Below are 22,034 nucleotides of genomic sequence, written 5' to 3' on the forward strand. Positions count from 1 at the left end.
TATATTCAACAACACAAATGAAAATAAGAAATTGAGATCTCTAAACTGGAGCAAGAACAATAAATGGGAAAGATGAATAAAGTCAGTCAGTATTAAGGAAACACGAGTTGGCAGAGGCTTAAATGTTGAGCAAAGCACACAAAATGATGGCGAAACTCAGCAGATTAGGCACCATCTGTAAGATGCATCCACCCAAACTGTCACCTGTCCATTCCCTCCACTGATGATGCCTGACCCGCTGAGTCTCCCCAGCGCCGTGTGTTTATCGCTCAATCAGTATTATGATATCTAAAGGTATGATGTTAAAGAGTGGACTCTCTGCCAATGGTAACATCATTTAGCACGTGTTTAACTTTCTAGATTGAGGAATTGCAGCCTAGTATATGAAGGCTGAAGTTACAGTCTGAGCCCCCGCAGTGTTGTTGTTGGGTACACGCCACATGAATCAAGAAGTTGGGAGGTCATGTTACAGTTGAATAAGATATTGTAGCCACATTTACAGAGTTGTGTTCAGTTTTGGTCACTCTGTTGTAGGAATGATGTTGCTTTAGAATCCTCTGCCCAGGGGGTAAGCCAGCGTTTGTTTGTTTGTTTGTTTATTCTTTGCGGTGAAGGCGCTGTGCACGTGACAGCCAGCCAACAGTCGCTTGTCTTTTTATTTATTTTTTCAATTTTAAGTTAAATTTAATTTCAAGTTTTTGTGTACCTTGTTGTGTGTTATGACTGTTGGCAGACAAATTTCCCTCCGGGGATGAATACAGTTCTATCGTATCGTATCGCTAAGCTGGAAAGGGTGCAGAGAAGATTTACGAGGAGGTTTCCGGGACTGCAGGACTTGAGCTAGAGGGGGAAGTTGCACAGGCTAGGGGTTTATTCCATGGAGCATAGGAGGATGAGGGGTGATCTTATAGAGCCGTATAAGATCATGAAAGGAATAGATAGGGTAAATGTGCATTGTCTTTTACCCCGAGTCGGGGAATCGAAAACCAGTGGACATAGGTTTAAGGTGATGGGGGAAAGAACTAATAGGACACTGAGGGGCACTTTTTTTACACAAAGGGTGGTAGTTGTATGGAACAATCTGCTGGAGGAGGTAGTTGAGGCATGCACTATCATGACGTTTATGAAGTATTTGGACAGGTTCATGGATAGGACAGGTTTAGAGGGATATGGACAAACGTAGGCAGGTGCGACTAGTGTAGATGGTCGGTGTGGGCAAGTTGGGCCAAAGGGCCTGTTTCCACGCTGTATGACTCTATAAGTCTATGACTATGACAAGAACACACCTGACCTTCTTGTACCTGAACAATGATGATGCCACATCCACTGATGATAATGATCAGTTCTGATGAATCCTAACCAGACTCATTTCCTCAGAGACACTTTGAGCTATAACAACACACATGGATTTTTCCAAAGACATTTCCATTACTCTCTGCCCAGCTCTTGACTTCCCAATACAATTCACTCTGCCACATGTCCGAACTGGTGTCAGTTAAAACAAGTTTCAGCGGATTCAGACATCTCCCATCGACTTACATCATTAATTAAATTACAGGCAGTGAACTGTAGTCGATTGAAACCATCTACAGCTGATGGATTTACATATTTATGCTTACATCTTGCTAAACTGTTCGGATTGTGTGAAATTCTCCAATGAGATTGTGACCATGAAAAAGTTTTTCTTTATGATCACAGTCTCTGTTCCACACAGGTTCTAAGTAAACCGGGGACATTTTTCAGACAGGCTAGATGCAGGAAAAATGTTCCCCATGTTGGGGGAGTCCAGAAACAGGGGTCACACTTTAAGAATAAGGGATAGGTCATTTAGGACAGAGATGAGGAAAATCCTTTTTACCCAGAGAGTTGTGAATCTGGATTTCCTTGCCACAGAAGGCAGTGGAGTCCAATTTACTGGATGTATTCAAGAAGGAGTTGGATGTGGCTCTTAGGGGCTAACGGAATCAAGGGCTATGGGGAGAAAGCAGGAACAGGGTACTGATTCTGGATGATCAGCCATGATTATATTGAATGGCGGTGCTGGCTCGAAGGGCTGAATGGCCTACTCCCGCACCTATGTTTCTAATGTTGATCTCAACTACAATATACTGAAACAATCTAATTATGACTTCAACCAAGTCTTTGATGAGGTTCCACATGGTAGGCTGCTCTGGAAAGTTAGATCATGTGGGATAGAGGAGAGCTAGCGGACTGATTAGAGAATTGGCTTCATGGAAGGAAGCAGAGGGTGGTAGTGAAAGATTGTTTTTCAGACTGAAGGTCTGTGACAAGTGGTCATCCCTCATGGATCTGTGCTGGCCCCACTGCTGTTTGTGGTTTTTATCAACGATTCGGATGAGAATGTACAAGGCATGATTGGTAAGTGTGCAGATAGATGAAAACCAACTGCCTGGAGTTATGCGGCCATCTTGAACTTCTCATTATTGAGGTCTGAGGTTCCCACCTGCCTTAAAAGGTCATCAATAATACCGGCTCACCTGTCCCCCGACACACGCCCGCTGGATCAAGGAGGTGCTCTACAATTTAAAGCTTGAAAAACTTAGGTTCTCTCTCAAAGGCTCTACCAAGACATTCCTAGACACATGGAACCCTTTCCTGGAACTTGTTAACTCTCTTAACTTGTCCCCGGATTCGGAAGAGGACTGAGTGCTTGCCATCACTGTCCTGCTTTACTGCAGCTGCTCCCCCCTTAGCCCCCCCCCCCCCCTCTCCCCACACTTATTTATTTAATTACCTACTTATTTACTGTTATTAGTGACCTTTTTTTTTTCTTCTTTTTTTTCCCCCAGTACATTTTGTTTTGTTTATCTCTACGTATTTGTGTGGATGTGTACGTATGTGAGTGTTGTTTGTCCCCGTTTGGTTCCGACCTGATTCTGGTGGGTTGAAGGTGGGTAAGGGTAAGGGCTTTGAGGGCCGCTTACATACTGTTGCACAATTATGCCTTGAGTGTCACTGTCTGTTATCATTGTATGTATGCAAATTGATGTGAAATTCAAATAAAAAGATTTAAACATTTAAAAATTAAATAAATAATAATAATACTGGTGCCCAGGAAGAGTAAGGTGATGTGCCACAATGACTCTCGACCGCGAGCACTGATGTCTGTGGCAATCAAATGCTTTGGTTTGGTTATGAAATTATTTTCACACAAAGGGTGGTGGGTGTGTGGAACGAGTTGCCAGTGGAGGTAGTCGAGGCTGGGACTATCCCAATGTTTAGGAAACAGTTATACAGGTACATGGATAGGACAAGTTTGGAGGGATATGGACCAAGCACAGGCAGGTGGGACTAGTGTAGCTGGGACATTTGGCTGGTGTGGGCAAATGATGCCAGCACAACAACCTTGCTGTCAATGTCAGTAAGACCAATTAACTGATTGCGGACTTTGGTAGAAGGATGAGGATCCACAAACCTGTCTATATTGACGGGATGGTGGTGCAGAAAATCTAAAGCTTCATATTCCTGGGTGTGCATATCTCTGAAGATCTATCCTGGACCCAACACACTGATGCAATCATAAACAAAGCCCTTCAGTGCCTCTACTTCCTGAAATGATTGAGGAAATTTGGTTTGTCAATATTAAACTGACTTGAACTTTTACAGGTGTACAGCAGAGAGCATATTGACTGGTTGCATCACGGCCTGGTTCGACAACTCGAACGCCCAGGAATGAAGAAGATTGCAAAAAGGGGTGAGCACTGCCTAGTCCATCACGGGTACTGACCTCACAACCATCGAAGGGATCTACATGAGTTAATGCCTCAAAAAGGCAGCCAGCATCATCAGAGACCCAGACCACCCTGGCCACGCTCTCATTTCATTCCTGCCATCGGGCAGAAAGTATAGGAGCCTGAAAACTGTAACGTCGAGGTTCAGGAACAGCATCTTCCCCACAGCCATCAGACAATTGAATACTACAACCTCCAAATGAGCTCCAAACTATATAGAATGGGGGGCATTATTTTTGCCTTTGCATGACACCTTACAGTATTTGTTTGTTTGTTTTCCAAGTTTGTCCCATCTCTCCTTTGTCTCTCAAATCCAGACCACTTCCTAGAGAAACTATTTTGTAGACTTCCAAAGACTCCACATCTTGAACTGTGACCAGCTAGTCTTTAAATCACTTCTGCATGTAGTTGCAGACTTACCCAACAACTGTTGCACCCAATCCACTATCCCTGGCTCCTGCCTAATGCTGTTGTAATTAGCCTTCCCTCAATTTATCACTTTTCCTCAAGGTCCAGTCTAATCCTTACCTTTATCCATAACTATCTTAAAACATCTGCAATAATGGTCACTGTTCCCAAAATATGTTCCCACAAAATCTTCATTTACCTGGCCAAGCTCATTCTCCAACACAAAGCCTCCACCACAACTATGGCCCAACTCCTGGTTGAACTATCTACATACTGTTTCAAATAACTCTCCTGGATGCTCAAAATCTTTCAGTAGTGCCAGGCAGCTGGAAGGTATAATTGAACATGCTGTATGTGTTAAATGTTAAACATTTGCCCAATGGAGAAAAAGATGGAATACAATCTTCTCAACCATCACTGCCATTCAGATAAAACAATAAAATATGTTAAACATTTGCCCAATGGAGAAAAAGATGGAATACAATCTTCTCAACCATCACTGCCATTCAGATAAAACAATAAAATATATTACCAAAGTTGTAAAAATGTAGTGGTAGTATTCGGTCATCATACCCATTGCCATCGCCTAAAAAAACAGAAAAGAAAAGTGTGTTACACTTTAAGAAATTCTTTCAATGCAGCAGTGCACCCCATGCCGAAGGTTCCCCATTCTTATCAATTTCTTCTGCTCACTGGTGTTCGGTTTCTATTCTACATGCAATTCTACCTGTAATGTGTGAACTCAGACATGAAATGTGGAAAGATATTCAGCTATATCTGCACACAATTCACAGGTCAGGATGTTGAAGTCTCAATTAAGGGCCTGTCCCACTTGGACGACCTAATCCACGAGTTTAGAAAACCCTAGACGAGTTGAAAAAAATGTTGTGTTGACTCGCCGAAGTAAAATAACTCCTATGACCTCCTACAACTATGTCTACGACCTCCTACGACCCCCCCTCGACCTCAGACTTCCACACCTAAGACCAACTATGAGTAGAAATGATCACATGATAAAATGATGTCATGTTTGCATTTTTGTTCTCTGGCCAGTTACTGATCTACGACTATCCACGACTACCTACGACCTCGTGGCCACCATGCTGTGAGTATGAGTCAAGGGCAAACTCGGCAGAGTTCGCCAATTAGGTGGTGAAAGTGGGACAGGGGCTTTACTCTACCCCTCTCAAGCACAAAGACACAAGGAACAGTCGCAGCATTCTCACTGCCGCAGATGCAATCAACTAACTCAATGGTCATTGTTTTATGTAAATCCTTTTAAGTTGCAACTCAACCCATTTGATTGAAGCATGCCAGCTCTTCACTCTGTGCTATTTGCCTGACTCTCTTCCCTTTCAAATATTTCCTTTCCTGTTAAGGATCATAACAGTCACTTTGGGTCATAGAGTTAGTCAAGCGGCACAGAAACAGGCCCTTCAGGTCAACACATCCATGCCAACAAAGATGCCCCATCTAAGCTAATCCCATTTGCCCACATTTGGCTCATATCCCTCTCAATCTTCCCCGATTTGTGGAACTGTCCAAATGTCTTTTAAATGTCGTTATTGGACCTGCCCTCACGACCTCTTCTGGAAGCTCATTCCATAAACCCACCACCCTTGCCCCTCAGGTTCCTATTAAATCTTTTCCCTTTAAGGTTTAAAAGGATATGGGCCAAATGTGGGCAGGTGGGACCAGTGTAGGTGGGACCTCTTGGTCAGCATGGACACGTTGAGCCGAAGGGCCTGGTTCCGTGCAGTATGACTCTGGCTCTAATTCCCTCTTGTGGCAAATGGCGAAATAATCCAAAGTCATGTGCAAAGAAGAAAATGATGTTCATATTACACACTTTACCTCTTCATGTTTGGATCGTCAGGAGAAAAAAATCCACCAATAATTATACTTCAGGAGAAATTTAGAATTTCTGGTGATAGGCCTAATTATACAATTGGCATCCCATTGATTTACAGAAATAAAGAAACTAATTTAATTTGAATTGAATTAAATTAATTGAAATAAAAGTAATGCAAATAAAATCAGGATGTGTTCAATTGGACAGGTAGTAACTATGGAGAGAAAAGCATCAGAACCTTAATCGAGACATTGATGTTTCTGTAAAAACAGCACCCAGTAGTGAAACCTTCAGTCTCCCAAATTCCAGGTTATTTTCCAATTTTTTATGTAATATTCCCATTGTTTCATATCCTATTTTAAGTAGTATAGCTCACGGTGTATAGCCAAAATAATGAGATGAAGCAAAAATAAATAAATCGGTTTATACAAAGAAAAAAATCAGAGATGTCCCTGTGTTTTCTTGCCTTACATTTTTCAAGCAGGATTTCATCAAATCCTTAGGCTAATTTATACCAGAAAGATTACATTCATTTTGCAATTAAATAACTCTATATAAACCAAACTCTGATTATGCTTATGATTTTTATAATTTATCATCCAATGAGGGTTTTTGATGCCCCAAGTTTCTGCAGCAGCAGGTGAGTAGCGGTATCAATTTGGTCACGTGGGAAATATGTGAATTAAAAAGAGTCACGGTTTTTATATTTCTTGTTTTATTGTTTATATTTTGCTTTTAATCTTTCCATTGAAATACCTAATAATGAGTAGAACTTAAAATCATGAATCTAGCTTGCTCACCTATTTTAGCAGTGTCTCTTGTCCCCCCCCATTGAGTATCTTGTCCCCCCCCCCATTGAGTAACGTCGTGAATGCTATTAATCGCGCTATCATGGGATTTTTTTGGCACTGGTCACAATTTATAAAGGAACTCAAACATTTAAAAATTAAAATGACCCTGGTGTGAACCAAATATCATAGAGCAGTGCTTGAGAGGGAAAAAAAAGACCCCCAAAATGTATTCGCCTATTCGCTTAAATGCCCTAATACATTTGCCGGAGTGGTAAAAATAATGGTTTCCATAACTTTCTAATGTACTGACAAACTTAGTTTCCCCATGACTGTTGAAGGGAGAACATATTATTAACATAATAATTTTAACAGAAAGTAATAATATTTTCTCAACATTCTTTGTTCTTGGGAAACCTGAAGTAAGACAGGTCGGGTCGTTTACTTTGGCGATTTGAGTAATTTATAGCAGAACAGTGAGCTGTACATGTAGACTCCATGACGATTCTTGTGAATCTGCTTAGCAAGATGGCACTAAAATTTACCCATGCACTACTACGGCTTTTTCGTCGAGTGGTCTATCTTGTACTGCTCTATGAACTTTGGTGTGAACTAAGGGCCTCGTGTGGGTTAGATGCTGACATTTTACAAGGGAGCTTCAAAATCAGTAAGTGTCCCATATGTCTTATTTGTTTTATATTTTTTTAAATGATCTTTTTTTTCAAATTTTGGAATTTTGGTCAAATTGTTATCGATTTCGATCACAAATTAGCTCAAAAAGGATCATAGGTAGGCCCATTTTTATCCTGTGGTATTTCATTATGATTTAATAACTTTCAAATTTGTCCACCCATGTCATAGGTTGGTACCCTTATTTACGGAAACACCCATATCGGTATTACTCCGATTTCCCAGAGCTTTATAGTTTTAAATCAAGAAAGATTAAAGTTATTGAATAATCAGTTGTAATACATATATTTCATTATTTAAAATTCATGTTCATGTCATAGGAGCAGAATTAAGCAAATTCGGCCCATCGAGTCTACTCCTCCATTCAATAATGGCTGATCTATCTTTGCCACTCAATGCCATTCTCCTGCCTTATCTCCGTAACCTTTGATACCCTTACAAATCAAGAATCTTATCAATTTCCGATTTTAAAAATACCAAATTACTTGGCCTCCACAGTCGTCTGTGGCAATGAATTCCACTGATTCACCACCATCTGACTAAAGAAATTCCTCCTCATCTTCTTTCTGAAGGTACATCCGTTGATTCTGAGTAATTGGCATGAGACAGTCGTTGCAGATATCTCTGTTCATTAGCCGTTAGAAGGATTGTATGATTTTGTTTTTTAATGATTTAACACTCAATTACTACATGCATAAAAACTGAATTTCTCTCTAATTTAGTAGGCTAAACAGCTGCTGCATTTAGCACTAATCATAAGAACCCCCAACATCTCACATGTATGGTAGCATTTACATTTAAAACATTGTTTGGTGGTTTTCACACCAACCTTTCGTGCATAAAACAGGATGAGAGTGGTTTCCAATGACAATTGCCTGCCGAGGTTACTGTGTAACACATATTTGTTGCTAGGCTTTGGGGAAACAAATTCACAGCCTTCAAAGCTCTCACACAGTCATAGTCATAGAGTGATACAGTGGAACAGGGCCCTTTGGCCCAACTTACCCACACTGACCAACAATGTCCCAGCTACACTAGTCCCACCTGCCTGCGCTTGGTCCATATCCCTCCAAACCTGTCCTATCCATGTACCTGTCTGTTTCTTAAACGTTGGGACAGCCCCAGCCTCAACTACCTCCTCTGGCAGCTTGTTCCATACAACCAACACCCTTTGTGTGAAAAAGTTACCCCTCAGATTCCTATTAAATCTTTTCCCCTTCACCTTGAACCTATGTCCTCTGGTCCTCGATTCCCCTACTCTGGGCAAAAGACTCGGTGCATCTACCCGATCTATTCCTCTCATGATTTTGTACACCTCTACAAGAACACCTCTCCATGGCATCCACAGTGCAGTGACTTATTGGTGTCACATGGAGATGGGGGGGGGGGGGGGGGGGGGGGGGGGGGGGGGAATACGAGGGGAGGGTGGCAGGTACATTTCAATATATGAAAGTCTGCAAATATTGTCAAAGTTTGAGTGCAGTTCCATGAACCTTCTGCTAAACAGAGGCCCATTATTCCTGTGGAGATCACAGTGTATCTAAGAGCTCTGCATATCTTCCAGTGCTGAGAGATACAGCACTGAAAACGCAGGCACACGCACAGTTCTACAATCTTAATTCCAGTGCACACTTGTGTCCCTTTCATTCAAGATTCACAGCCAACTTACAAAGGCGGTTTGATGCTCAAAACGCAAAGATCATAGGTCACACAGTATTGCTCCAATTTCTATCAAGTAGGATAGTCAAAAAGGAGACAAAATGGGGTTTAACCCTTCTCTTCCCTCTGCCCCACCCGTGTGTACAGCCATTTCTCCCACTATCCTTCCTCCTCTTTCCCCTTCCACCTATATTCCTTCCTCTAGCTTCACATTTCACTCCTCTTCTCTCCTTTCCTTACATCCTTTTGCCTCCTTTTTATCTCTAGACTTTGCCCACCCATCTGCCAATTAAAATCCCCGTCACCTGTATCCACCTATCACTTGCCAGGCTTTGTCCACCCCCCCATCTCTTTTCCAGCTTTTCCAGCTTTATCCCTCCGAGTCTGAAAAAGGTTCCCAACTGGAAACGTCACCAATCCATGTCTTCCACAGTTGCTGACTGACCCGTTGAGTTACTCCAGCACTTGGTGTTGAATAATGGCTTGTGCATTAACAATGCCAGAGAAATTAAAGCTGTTAGGGTGAATAGAAACAGATCATCACGCTAACCAACCTCCCTTCCATTGACCCAATCTACACTTCACGTGGCCTCACAAAAGCCACCAACATAATCAAAGACCAATCTCACCCTGGCCACTTCCTCTTCTCCCCCCTCCCATCAGCCAAGAGGTACAGAAGTGTGAAAACACACACCACCAGATTCAGGGACAGTTTCTTCCAAGCTGTTATCAGGCAACTGAACCATCCTATCAACAACTAGAGAGAGGTCCTGATCTACCACCTACCTCATTGGAGACCTTTGAACTATCTTTACTTGGACTTTACAGGACTTTATCTTGCACTCAATGTCATTTCCTTTATCCTGCATCTATATACTGAGGGAGGCTTTATTGTAATCATGTATAGTATTTTCACTGACCGGATAGTACGCAACCAAAAAGCTTTTCACTCTATCTCAGTAAATATGACTATAATAATAAACTAAACTGGAAGTGCCCAGTCAATGGACAGGTCTTCTGCCAGAAATGGTGGCCAACACATTGAAATAGGCACTAAATGGCTCCTATGTATAATCTGCCAGTGCCAAACAAACACATGATTCTAGGTTACAAATCCTAGCTAAAAAACGGTGAAAGTAAACACAATTAACAAAGCAAACCCAGGACTACACAACCCAAAAACAAGATTCCGCTGCTGGCTTTGTTGACATATTCCTCAGCATTCAATATCAGTGGGTTAATACAAGCAAGGCCACAAAGCCACAGCTACAGTGAATGGGACTCACTTGTTTCAGGATCTGAGCCGCCGTTGTGTAGCTGCAGTCGAATATAATGCGGAATTCCCGTCCTCGCTTCATCTCCTTCAAGAGGGGCCTGGTGTCGCTCGAGTCGATGGGAAGCTGGCGAATTTTCAGCCGGATATTGTACCTGGAGGGAGCTGTTATCAACTCTTGCAAACGTATGAGACCTTCAATGATAAAGCAGAGAAGCTATTTCTGATGTGTAATAGGTCCCATCAAATTGAGTTCACAAATTGCCAAGTCCTCCCCACTTCCTCCTCTTTTTTTTCACAGAACAGTACCAGTTATCTAATTCACACACATCTCAAATCACTGTAACACAGGTTAAATTGCATAGAGCAAAGAAAAAGGGACATTTGGCCCATTAAATTCAATGCAGTCGATCAAGTATTGATCTATATTTAAATCTCTTCTTAACCAAAACCATTTGCGTTCTTTACTTTTCTAACCTGTGTCACTTACTCCACCCATTTGCCAATTCATTCTATCACTTAGATAGACACAAAAAGATGGTGTAACTCAGCGGATCAGACAGCATCACTGGAGACAAGGAATAGGTGAAGTTACTTCAGCTTTTTGTGTCTATCTTCAGTTTAAACCAGCATCTACTGTTCCTTCGTACACATTAATTCTATTGCTTGCCAGGCTTTATCCTGCCCCTACCTCCCCATTTTTATCCCCCCCCCCCCCTTGTGAACAGAAACTGGAACTCTGGCGTTCAATGCTGGCACCGCTGGTCTTCACACTAGATGATTTTGGGAATGCAGGGCACCATTTTCATGGGCCGAATGGCCTAATTCTACTCCTATCCCTCATGACTTTATGACCTTAAGATAAGATGGGCAACGTTTAAAGGAGATGTACAGGACAAGAATTTTGTACACAGGGCTGGTGAATGTCTGGAATGTGTTGCTGGGTGATGGTTAACGTAGATACGATAGTGGCATTTAAACAACTTTTGGATTGGCATATTTGGATATGGAGGGAATGGAGGGATATGTATTACGTGCAGCCAGATATGAATTGGTCTTAGCATTATGTGCAGCACAGACGAAGGTAGACATAAGAAGCTGGAGTAACTCAACAGGTCAGGACTGCTGCCTGGCCTCCAGCCATGTTGTCTGGAGTAAAGGAAGAGGTGATGTTTTGGGTCGAGACCCTTTCTCAGACTGGGCTGGTTCTTGTGCTGCACTGCTCCATGTAAACTATCTGAAGGTAATAAATACCTGAAAAGGAAAGATATAGAGAACTGTGGAGAGAACCCGGAGCTGTGGAAGTAATTTGCTGTTAAGAGGCCAAAAGGCCTCCTCAGTGCTAATATTGGTTCAGGATTGCATTCTCTGAGTTACACCCCGTCTCTGCTGCATACACATGTCCCTCCACTTGGTCATAAGCACAGATCTTGACGTACCAGTGCTATCATCATAGACCACGGTTGCCGTCCTCCACTTCAGGAACTGCACCAGGTCCAGAATGCCATAGCTCAGCGAGGAATAGTCGGGATAAAAGTTGGTGTAGAAGGAGTCCCTGTTGTCTATGGGATGGTGCTTCCAACGGATCTGGATATGAGGGACTTCCAGCGCATTGCAGATGGATTGAACGGCATTGGACGAGGAGCTATGAGACGGCCCGAATATCGCCACCACTCCCAAGGACAGCTGATCACAGGCTGAATCAAAAAATCAGAATCGTCAACTGTATGTTAATATGGTGACACTGCCAATGAAGCTTTCATTGTATCATTTGCAAAAAAATCTCATTATATCAGACCATGTCTGTTGACTTTATCATCAAGAGAATTACCTTGCAGGAGGTCACAACCGTGAGAGGGAAGATAATTTAAGGTGCATTTGTTTATGTATATTAAAATAATTTAATATTCCCTCGCTGACTCCAAAAGTCACTGACTCATTCCCTAAACAAACATTCTCTATGACTGCATATTGACAGTGAGGGCGAGCTTGGCCCTGGGTTTATCTGCCTCTGTAAATGAACTAGGAGGATTCCCTGCAGTTTGTAGTATCTCCTCTGCCTCCCCAATGTCAAAGTTACCAGTGGAGAAATGGGATGTGTGCAGATAACTCTCCACTCTTCCAATCTGTGCATCTCATGCTATCCCATTGACTTCAGTACAGGGACTGGAGCCTAGACATAATGGCAGAAAGGACGGGGTCAATTAGTAGAAACAAGGAACTGCGGATGCTGGTCTACACAAAAGGACACAATTGCTGGAGTTACACAGCGGGGCATGCTCCAGAGATACTGTCTGACCCGTTGAGTTACTCCAGCACTTTGTGTCCTCTGGGGTCAATTATTACAGTGCACGCAACTTCCAAGATTACCCGCTACCCGTACAAAAAAAACATTGTAAACCAAATTCCTAGGATTTGGTGAATTGGGAAAGATTTAATAGGAATCCGAGGGGTAATTTTTTCACACAAAGGGTGGTGGGTGTATGGAACAAGCTGCCAGAGGAGGTAGTTGAGGCAGGGACTATTGCAATGTTTATGAAACAATTGGATAGGACAGGTTTAGGGTAATATGGGCTAAATGCAGGCAAGTGGGACACATGTAGATGGGACATGTTAGTCGGCGGGGGCAAGTTGGGCCGAAGTGCCTGTTTCCACACTGTATGCTTCTATGATTCTAAGCCAAAGCCAACAATTGAATATTGTTCCATATTCAGATGTACACATGACAAGAGACCACTGCCCATGGAATAGGTCTTCAAAACAAGTCATTGTTCATAGAGGCCATTCTTATGCTGAAAAATATTCTTAAAAGGAGCAAAACTGGATAAAGCAAACGATGTCAACACAAACACACAGCCAAAGTAAAATGAATCAGAATATGGAAATATATTGACATCGAAAATCTGCCATAACAAAGCATTTTGAACATGGACATACCTTTTCGGGATGCTTCAAAACTGTCGTAGATGTTTATTCTTTGAATGTCGTAGGTCAGAGTTGTGTTGGGAAGCAGTGTCCTGTTCCTGTTGATGTTATTGACGGCAAATTTGAAGGCCAACTCTTCTGCTCCCACAGTGCCACTGTCCACTAGTTCGAAGATTCCACCTGTAACAGGAAGGCAGAAGGTCACTAAACACAAGGAAACAGTTCCACAGCACAGTGGCGTAGTAGAAGATTTGCTGCCTTACAGCACCAGAGACCTAGGTTCAATCCTGACTACGGGTGCTGTCTGTACAGAGTTTGTACGTTCTCCCTGTGGCCGCATTAATTTTCTCCGGGTGCTCTGGTTTCCTCCCACATTGTACAGTATTGTAGAATAATTTTTCCTCAGTAAAATTATAAATTATTCCTTGTGTGTGTGTAGGATAGTGCTAGTGCTAGTGTCTGCATGGACTCATTGGGCTGAAGGACCTGTTTCTGTTAATCATGGCTAAATTGGCGCAGCCATTGAATTAAAATTGAAAAAGGGCTTATGTACTGCTAGGCCATTTTGGTCAAGCTAAATGTGCCTTTGCAGATCTGAAACAAGTTGCTGAATGGTGCCAGCATGTCTGTGGCCTAGATAAGCGCTGCAGAGGAAGAATGGGACATCTGCAGAGTTCTTACAATAAGTTGGAAAATGCATAGAACTGAGTGTATATAGTATATATAATGTTGCGAGACGGTTATCCTGTTAATTGCCGATTGGTTGAAATGTGGAACCTTGGAGGAATCATTTGAATCCCAGGGCACATGTTGCACTATTCATATGTGTTGGCTTCCTTCTAGAAGCTTCTTTCGAGTACAATGTATATAAGATTATATTACTGGGTTAGGGAGCTGTCAATTATGTACCGTTATTATCAAAATGATTGATTGGTTTATAAAGAGACCACCTCCATGTAGGCCCCTCAAGATTCAGGGACCTAAAAAAGGCAGCCCCCACGAGGTCCAGTCGATCTTCTGGAAGAGCGCTTGGGACTGCATGACCGTTTGTAGTATCTCTGCTTGCACAAGGCTCGAAGGGCTTGGCCAAGCAGATACAAGGATCGAACCCGCAGTGGTTAGGTATTGTGTAGGGGAATTTGTGTTGTGTTATCCAAAATGAAGTTTAGTTGCTCAAGTGCTTGATTCAGTATTTTATTGACTGAAACTAGACTGGGGGGAGCTTAGAATGAGCTATTTACAAATCTATAAATTAAACTAAACTAACCTAAACTAAAGACATGGTGAGTGATGGCGGAGTAGAGAGGAGAGAGGGTGTTAGATAATCCTTGATCAAAAGCTATGGGAATACGATACCTGATGTAGGCGGATTTCTTCTGATCATTATCTCAAAGCATCTCTGAACAGTGGTTATAATCTCATCATTTTCTCACTCACAAATCATGGGGATGCGAGTTGGGAAAAAAGGTGGGGGTGGGAGCAGGGTATAGAGTCACAGTGTGGAAACAGGCCCTTTGGCCCAACCTTCCCACTCCTACCAACATGCCCCATCTACGCAAGTCCCACCTGTCTGCATTTGGCCCTCAACCTTCTAAACCTATTCAATCCATGAACCTGTCTAAATGGTTCTTAAATGTTGACATAGTACTTGCCTCAATTACCTCCTCCAGCAGCTCATTCCATACACCTACTACTTTTTGTGAAAAAAGATGCTCCTCTGGTTCCTATTAAATCTTTCCCCCCTCACCTTAAACCTATGTTCTTTGGTTCTTGATCCCCTACTCTGGGTAAATGTCTCTGTGCATTTACCCTCTCCATTCCTCTCAAGATTATACACCTTTATAAGTTCACCCCTCATTCCTCTTGTGCTGCAACAAATTAAGTCCTAGCCTGCCCAACCTCCCCCCCCCCCTATAACTCAGGCCCTCAAGTCTTGGCAACATCCTCGTAAATCTTATCCGCACCTTTCTAACTTCAAGTAACCCTTGCTTTCTCTCTCTCTCTCCACTTTCCCCATCCCAGTTCTCCGACCTGTCGTATACTGTCTCCGACTACATATTATCTCTGTTTGCTTTGTTGTTACCTTCTCCCAGCTAACAATGATCTATTCTACATTTTCCTTGATCCTTGATTTGCCCTGTTTTCACACCTTCACACTTCCTTATCTATCTATTTCCCTCACCCCTGATGTCAGTCTGAAGAAGGGTCTCGACCCAAAATGTCACTCATTCCTTCTCTCCAGAGATGCTGCCTGTCCCGTTGAGTTACTCCGCAATTTTGTGTCTATCTTTGGTTTAAACCAGCATCTGCAGTTCCTTTGCACACATTTTATCTGCACTCTTTCTGGTGTCTATCTCTGATTGATTTGCACTATTAATTGTACCTATTCTAGCACATTGTTCTTTACATGCAATTCATAAAACCAATTTTGTGCATTGATCTTTGAGTCAATTGGCAACCGTCATGAGATTCTCACAGTTACTTCCTGTTGTCCATTGTAGAAGGTACAACCTACTACATGCCTTTTCCATTCACAGTTAATTAAGATGCCTCAGACAATTTGCTAATCAAATTTTCCTATGCTCCACTTTCTGCCACAAATAGCATTGACTATAGTTGGGGCCACTCTCATTTAGTCAGGAAATGATGCTGCGATTACAGTCCAGCTAATGCCTCACGGTGTTGTGGAGTCTCTTGCAGCCCAGGAAATCAATCAGCTGAAACCATGGTATATCCAGAAACACACTGTGCCCCACTTTCTCAATTTTCCCTCAAGTTAGTGGCATGTTTTTATGCCGCAATACAGCGGCTGTTTGGAAAGAGTTCTGTAAGCGCTTACTCACTTCCCAGTGGCCAGTGAGATGTTAGCTTCAAGTTTGGAACTTCACAGGTTCATAAGTTCAAGGAGCAGAATTTGGCCATTCGGCCCTTCAAGTCATTGTTGATCTATCTTTTCCTCTCTTACCCCATTCTTCCTGTAACCCCTGACACTCATACTAATCAAGAATTTGTCAACCTCCGACTTAAAGATATATCCATTGACTTGACCTGTGGCAGGTTGCTGCAAGTTCGGCAGGTAGCCAGCAAGGGAAAATGTGCAAGCAAGTTCTGGCACTAAATCCAATGAATACTTAATCAGACCATTCACTAGTTTCCCAATGTTATTGTGGGACATCTGATTGCGTGCTGATGTTATACACTACAATAAAAGAAGAAACTCAAAATTCTTGTCAATAGAATCAAATGACATTTTAACATGAACCACTTCCAGTTCTCAGTGCTGTGCTGTAATGTTAGGCACTGGAAGCCCCAAGGAGTTATTTTAATTGTGAATGTGACCTGAACTTTAACCACTTCCAAGTTTAAGAATCAGGACAGAGGTGGGGAAAGCAAGAGAGACTGTATTATATAAGATAGTCACAAAATGTTGGAGTAACTCAGCGGGACGGGACAGGGTCTCGACCCGAAACAACAGCCATTCCTTCTCTCCAGAGATGCTGCCTGTCCTGCTGAGTTACTCCAGCATTTTGTGTCTATCTTCGGTATAAACTAGCATCTGCAGTTCCTTCATACACCTATATTATATAAGAGCCTGATTACTGGCCCAATGACTTAAATAGTTAAAAAGCTTGTGTCATTCCAACCTTCCTTTTCCCTACCCAGTCCGTTTAAAAACTGATGGGAAAAATAAGATGTGAAGATATACTTGCGTTTGGGAAACTGCTTCACAACATTTTTTGTGATAGGCTCCCAAACATTATCAAGCAAGCCTGTTCCCCACTTACTTCACCCAGAAATCGCTATATTCTATCACAGCACCCACACATTTTGACTCCCACAATCCAAACCTTAACTCCCAACCTTTCCCTAATCAGTCAATTGAAACTTGAAAGTCTCCATTCTCTTTTTGACAATTCCAGAAATCGTCAAACTCTGCGATCATTTCCCATTCTTCTCCCAATCCCAAGTTTGAAGTTCGCAATCTTTAATGAGTTCACAATCCAAATTGTAAACAGGCCAATATTTTTCCCTGATCCTTTGATCCAAGCCCTAAAGAGTACTTGCGTGTTTAAACAAGCTCTAATCTTAAAGCCCTGTCCCACTGTACGAGTTCATTCAAGAGTTCTCCTGAGTTTGCCCTGATTCGAACTCGGAGAATTACAGTAATAGCCACTCGTAGGTATTCGGGGCTCTCGTGGACATTTTTCAGCATGTTGAAAAATCTTCACGAGTCTTCCCGAGCTGACCCCGTTTCACGAGTACCTGCCGTTAGCGTTACGAGCTGCTAAGAGACGTCCCCGAGCTCTGACGTACCCACTACGTACATTCTACGTACTTACCACGAGTTTGATATTTTTTTAAACTTGGGAGAGCTCTTGAATGAACTCGTACAGTGGAAAAGGGCTTTTATGTTCGGTCTGGCCTTTGGGAAACTGGATTTCATCCTCAGTTCCTCCCTCATTGATTCATACAGTCACTCTTTGGGATACATCATAGCATTACAGAGTACATGGCAATTCATCCTATCATCATTCTACTAACCCTTTGAATGTTCTATCCAATGCGGTCCACTGAAGGTGGTGCGGTGGCGCAACTGGTAGAACTGCTGTCTCACAGCGCCAGAGACCCAGGTTCAATCCTGACCTCAGGTGTTGTCTGCGTAGAGTTTACACATTCTCCCTGTGATCATGTGGTTTTCCTCATGGTGCTCCCGTTTCCTCCCACACCTCAAAGACATGCGGGTTTGTGGGTTAATTGGCTTCTGTAAATTGCCCCTTACGTGCAGGAATGGATGGGAAAGTAGGAAAACATTGAACTAGTTGAAATGGGTGATCGATGGGTGGCGTGGAGTCGGTGGCTCAAATGTCCTGTTCCCATTCTGTATGTTTCAATTAATTAATCAATCAATCAAAGTCTCACTCATTCTCCAGATCTCTGCAATATTTCTGTTTTAGATATAGAGGTATGTAGTCAATTTTCTTTTGAAAGCTACTGCCAATAATTTTACACACTATAACATTAATTCCCTTGGCATTCATATGTTGCATGAGAAAGGCTTCTAGGAATCTCTGTCCTTGTAAAAAAAAACACAAAGCCTTTATATGTTAAGCCAGAAGGCACTGAACTCATAGCTCTACATCTTTCGTCTCCCTTTCCCCTGACTTCAGTCTGAAGAAGGGTCTCGAACCGAAACATCACCTATCCCTTTTCTTCAGAGATGCTGTCTGACCTGCTGTTACTCCAGATTTTTGTGTCTATCTTGGACTCAAAGCCAATTATCCTTTCCCAAACCTGATTCCCCATCCACTCCATGACAATAGTATGATGTGATGGTTTTCTGCATATGTTACCATAGTTTAATCGAGAAATGGGTGACAAAGTGTGACAATTTAAAAATAAACACAATTATACACTTCATTCAAACTTTGAGAGATTATTGCTTGATTTGAGTTCAATGGCATTGGAGGGAGTTACATAAAGCCTTTTAGGAACTGGCCGTGCTAAAAATGTCTACATTTTCTGCACGGAAATGATATTTTTAATATTGTTGTGTGGTAATCAATCAAACTGCTATCACCAATTAAAAATATCATAACTCACCATAACAAGCAATTTCTTATTAAGAATGGAAAACTGCACAAAACGCAGAGATGAACACAATGAATAATAGTATAGGCAGAATTGTTTCCCTGGGGAACTAAGCACATTTTTAATTGGATTTGTTTTTGTAATCTGAAATTAAGCTATTTTATTGATCACAATTTTTAAAGTGGTCCATTGTGGTTTTGCACCAATCTGTGGGCTCGGGTCTCTGTCAACTTTCCTGGAGAGTTGTAAATGGAGCAGTGAGGGTAGACGAGAGTATCTGCTCCAATGCGGAGGAAGGGAAGGTTAAAGATGGTGCAGATTACTGGCTTTCAAGAGTTGAAACCTTTTAGAAGAGATCTAGATGCATTAAGGTAGACATTAAATGTTGGAGTAACTTAGCGGTTCGGCCAGCATCTCTGGAGAAAAGGAATAGGTGACCGCTGGATTTTCAACTGGTCGCCGCTGGATTTTCAACATGTTGAAAAATTTCGGCGACCTATGACGGGTGCCGGCAGTCGCCGAAAAAGTTGCGTAAGTGGGACAGGCCCTGAATCATGTAGGATGACTAGGGTGGGGGAGGGACAGAGAGAGAGGGTCACCTGAAGTTAGAGAAATTAATATTCATACCGCTGGGTTGTAAGCTACATTAAGTTGAAAGATGCATCAGCTCAAGATTAGAGTCATCGAGTGTCAGAGAGAAAGTATTAAAACAGGTCTCTTTGCTCACTGACTCTATGTCAACCATCATGTACCCATTTACACCAGTCCTGCATTCATCACACTTTTAATTTGCACCGCATTCTCATCCACTCCCACCAGATTCTTCTTCTTCTTCTTCTTGTAGGATTCCGGCAGTGTAGACGCTGCTTAGCGTATTACTGCCCTCCACAGGTCAAAGTTTGAACTAAATCCTTACATACAGTCCTGTAACTTGCAGGAATTGAAGAACAGCCCTGGATATCAGTTGATGTTTCTCACTGTGTCCAAACAAAGTTGAAACAGAAAAAGCCTCAACTCCAAGTCCTGTCAGTCTAACAAACAATACTTCTCTTTCTACCCTGTACTTTTTACATTCTAGGAAAACATGCTTAACTGTCTCATTACTCCCACATTCACACAAGCCAGAAACATGTTTCCCTACAATGCACAAATAGTAATTTAACCCACAGTGTCCCAACCTCAATCTACACAGTTTAACTGAGTCCCTACGGGACAAAGATGTACAGAAACATATTTTCCTAACTTCAGATTGTATAGAAAAGTAGTGTCTACCCCTGACTTCCATTTCCCATCCTCTCTGCCATTCTTTTGTTAAGCCCTCTTTAATTATTTCTCTCAGTTCCACTCTCCCCAATAATACATGGATATCTATTTCTCTTCTTAAACTCTCCTTTGCTATGAGGTCCACCTGCTCATTCCCCCTCACCCCAGCATGCCCGGGAACCCAGCAAAAAGTGATGTTACACGCAAACCCAATTCTAAAAAACACACTCAAGATTTCATTTAGAATGTCAGGACGTGCTTTAGATTTCCCTACTCTTAAAGTTTCAAGAGCAGCTGCAGAATCAGAACAGATAATGACTTCACTAAAACTGGCTTCCTCAATCCACCATAGAGCCCATTGAATTGCCATTAATTCAGTCGTGAGAACAGAGCTTCCATCAGAAATGCGCCGGCCAATCTTCAACCCAAGCTGCTCCACATACACTCCAAACCCAGCTCTCCCACTAACTGGATCTTTAGATCCATCTGTAAAAACAATCAAAGTGCTCTCACTGATTGAATTAAGATATTCCACTATTCTTGGAGTCACCTCGCGCTTATCTTTTTCCTGAAGAAAAGCAAGCTCAATAAACAGTTCAGGAAGAACCCAATAGGGCACAGGTAGCCATATTGTATGCTCTATAATACCCCCTTGTTCCAAACCCAGCTTCTTAGCCCACTGATTTATAATGACAAAAAATGTGTTATATTTGTTACCATCATCTACCTCTTGCAACAAACACCTTGCTGGGAAGGTATCATTACACCCACAAAGTTTAGCCCAGTAATGTAACCCTAGCTTAATGCGCCTTAACCATAAGGGCATTTCTCCCATTTCAACAATCAGGGCAGGGACTGGGGAAGTCCTGAAGGCTCCACAGCAAAGCCTCAAAGCCTTTGCCTGCAACACATCTAGCCTAGCCAGAACAGTTTTAGACGCAGACCCATACACAAAACACCCATAGTCAAGAGAAGATCTGATCATGGCCTGATAAATTAGCAGCATTGTCTCCCTGTTGGCCCCCCACTCACACCCAACCAGACTTCTCATAACATTCAGAACTTTTCCACACTTCAACACAATTTTACCTACATGCACAGCCCAAGTCATACGCTCTTCAAACCAAACACCCAAAAACTTAAAAACCTTTACCTTCTCCAATAGAGACCCATACATATACAGCCCTAACTTAGGTAACTTTCTTTTAAAACCAAATACCATATATTTAGTCTTAGAGGCAGATATTTTAAAGCCCCATGTGTTCCCCCATTCCTCTACAGACACTAACACTCTTTGAATCTGTTTTAAAACAAACTCTACATTACGACCTCTTTTCCAGATGGCCCCGTCATCTGCAAACAAAGACAGACCAAATCCTCTCTCTAATTTACAAAATATGTCGTTTATCATGATATTAAATAAAACTGGACTGATAACACTTCCCTGCGGGGTTCCATTCTCTATTTCTACAGTCTCTGAGCTGACACTACCAACCATTACTTGTATTGTTCTATTCAATAAAAAATCCTTAATCCAGTTGAACATTCGTCCCCTGACTCCCAAGTCAAAAATTTTAATCATTAATCCCTCCTTCCACAAAGAATCATATGCCTTCTCAATATCAAGGAATACACTCACTACTGTTTCCTTGCTTCTAAATGCCCTTTTAATATCCTGATCCAAAACTGATACAGACTCCATTGTAGACCTTCCATTCCTAAAGCCATTCTGTACATCAACAAGTAGTCCTCTGGTTTCTAAAAAATAAACTAGTCTGTTGGTTACCATCCTCTCCATAATTTTACAGAGCACTGCTGTGAGCGCTATAGGGCGA

The 22,034-nt window shown here is 42.1% G+C and overlaps 1 protein-coding gene across 1 annotated transcript in view; it reads right to left on the reverse strand.

Annotated features, from left to right (window-relative positions):
* grik3 (glutamate ionotropic receptor kainate type subunit 3) overlaps positions 1–22,034 on the reverse strand; it is a 579,584-nt gene that overhangs the window by 336,415 nt on the left and 221,135 nt on the right. The window contains exons 2-5 of the mRNA XM_033045484.1: positions 13,360–13,527; positions 11,862–12,119; positions 10,436–10,617; positions 4,693–4,746 (exon numbers count right to left, since the gene is read on the reverse strand). Of these exons, the coding sequence (XP_032901375.1) occupies positions 4,693–4,746; positions 10,436–10,617; positions 11,862–12,119; positions 13,360–13,527 (662 nt within the window). The remainder of the gene's footprint in view (positions 1–4,692; positions 4,747–10,435; positions 10,618–11,861; positions 12,120–13,359; positions 13,528–22,034) is intronic.

This window comes from Amblyraja radiata, chromosome 27 (genome assembly GCF_010909765.2).
Source record: "Amblyraja radiata isolate CabotCenter1 chromosome 27, sAmbRad1.1.pri, whole genome shotgun sequence".
In the NCBI taxonomy this organism is placed as follows: Eukaryota; Metazoa; Chordata; class Chondrichthyes; order Rajiformes; family Rajidae; genus Amblyraja; species Amblyraja radiata.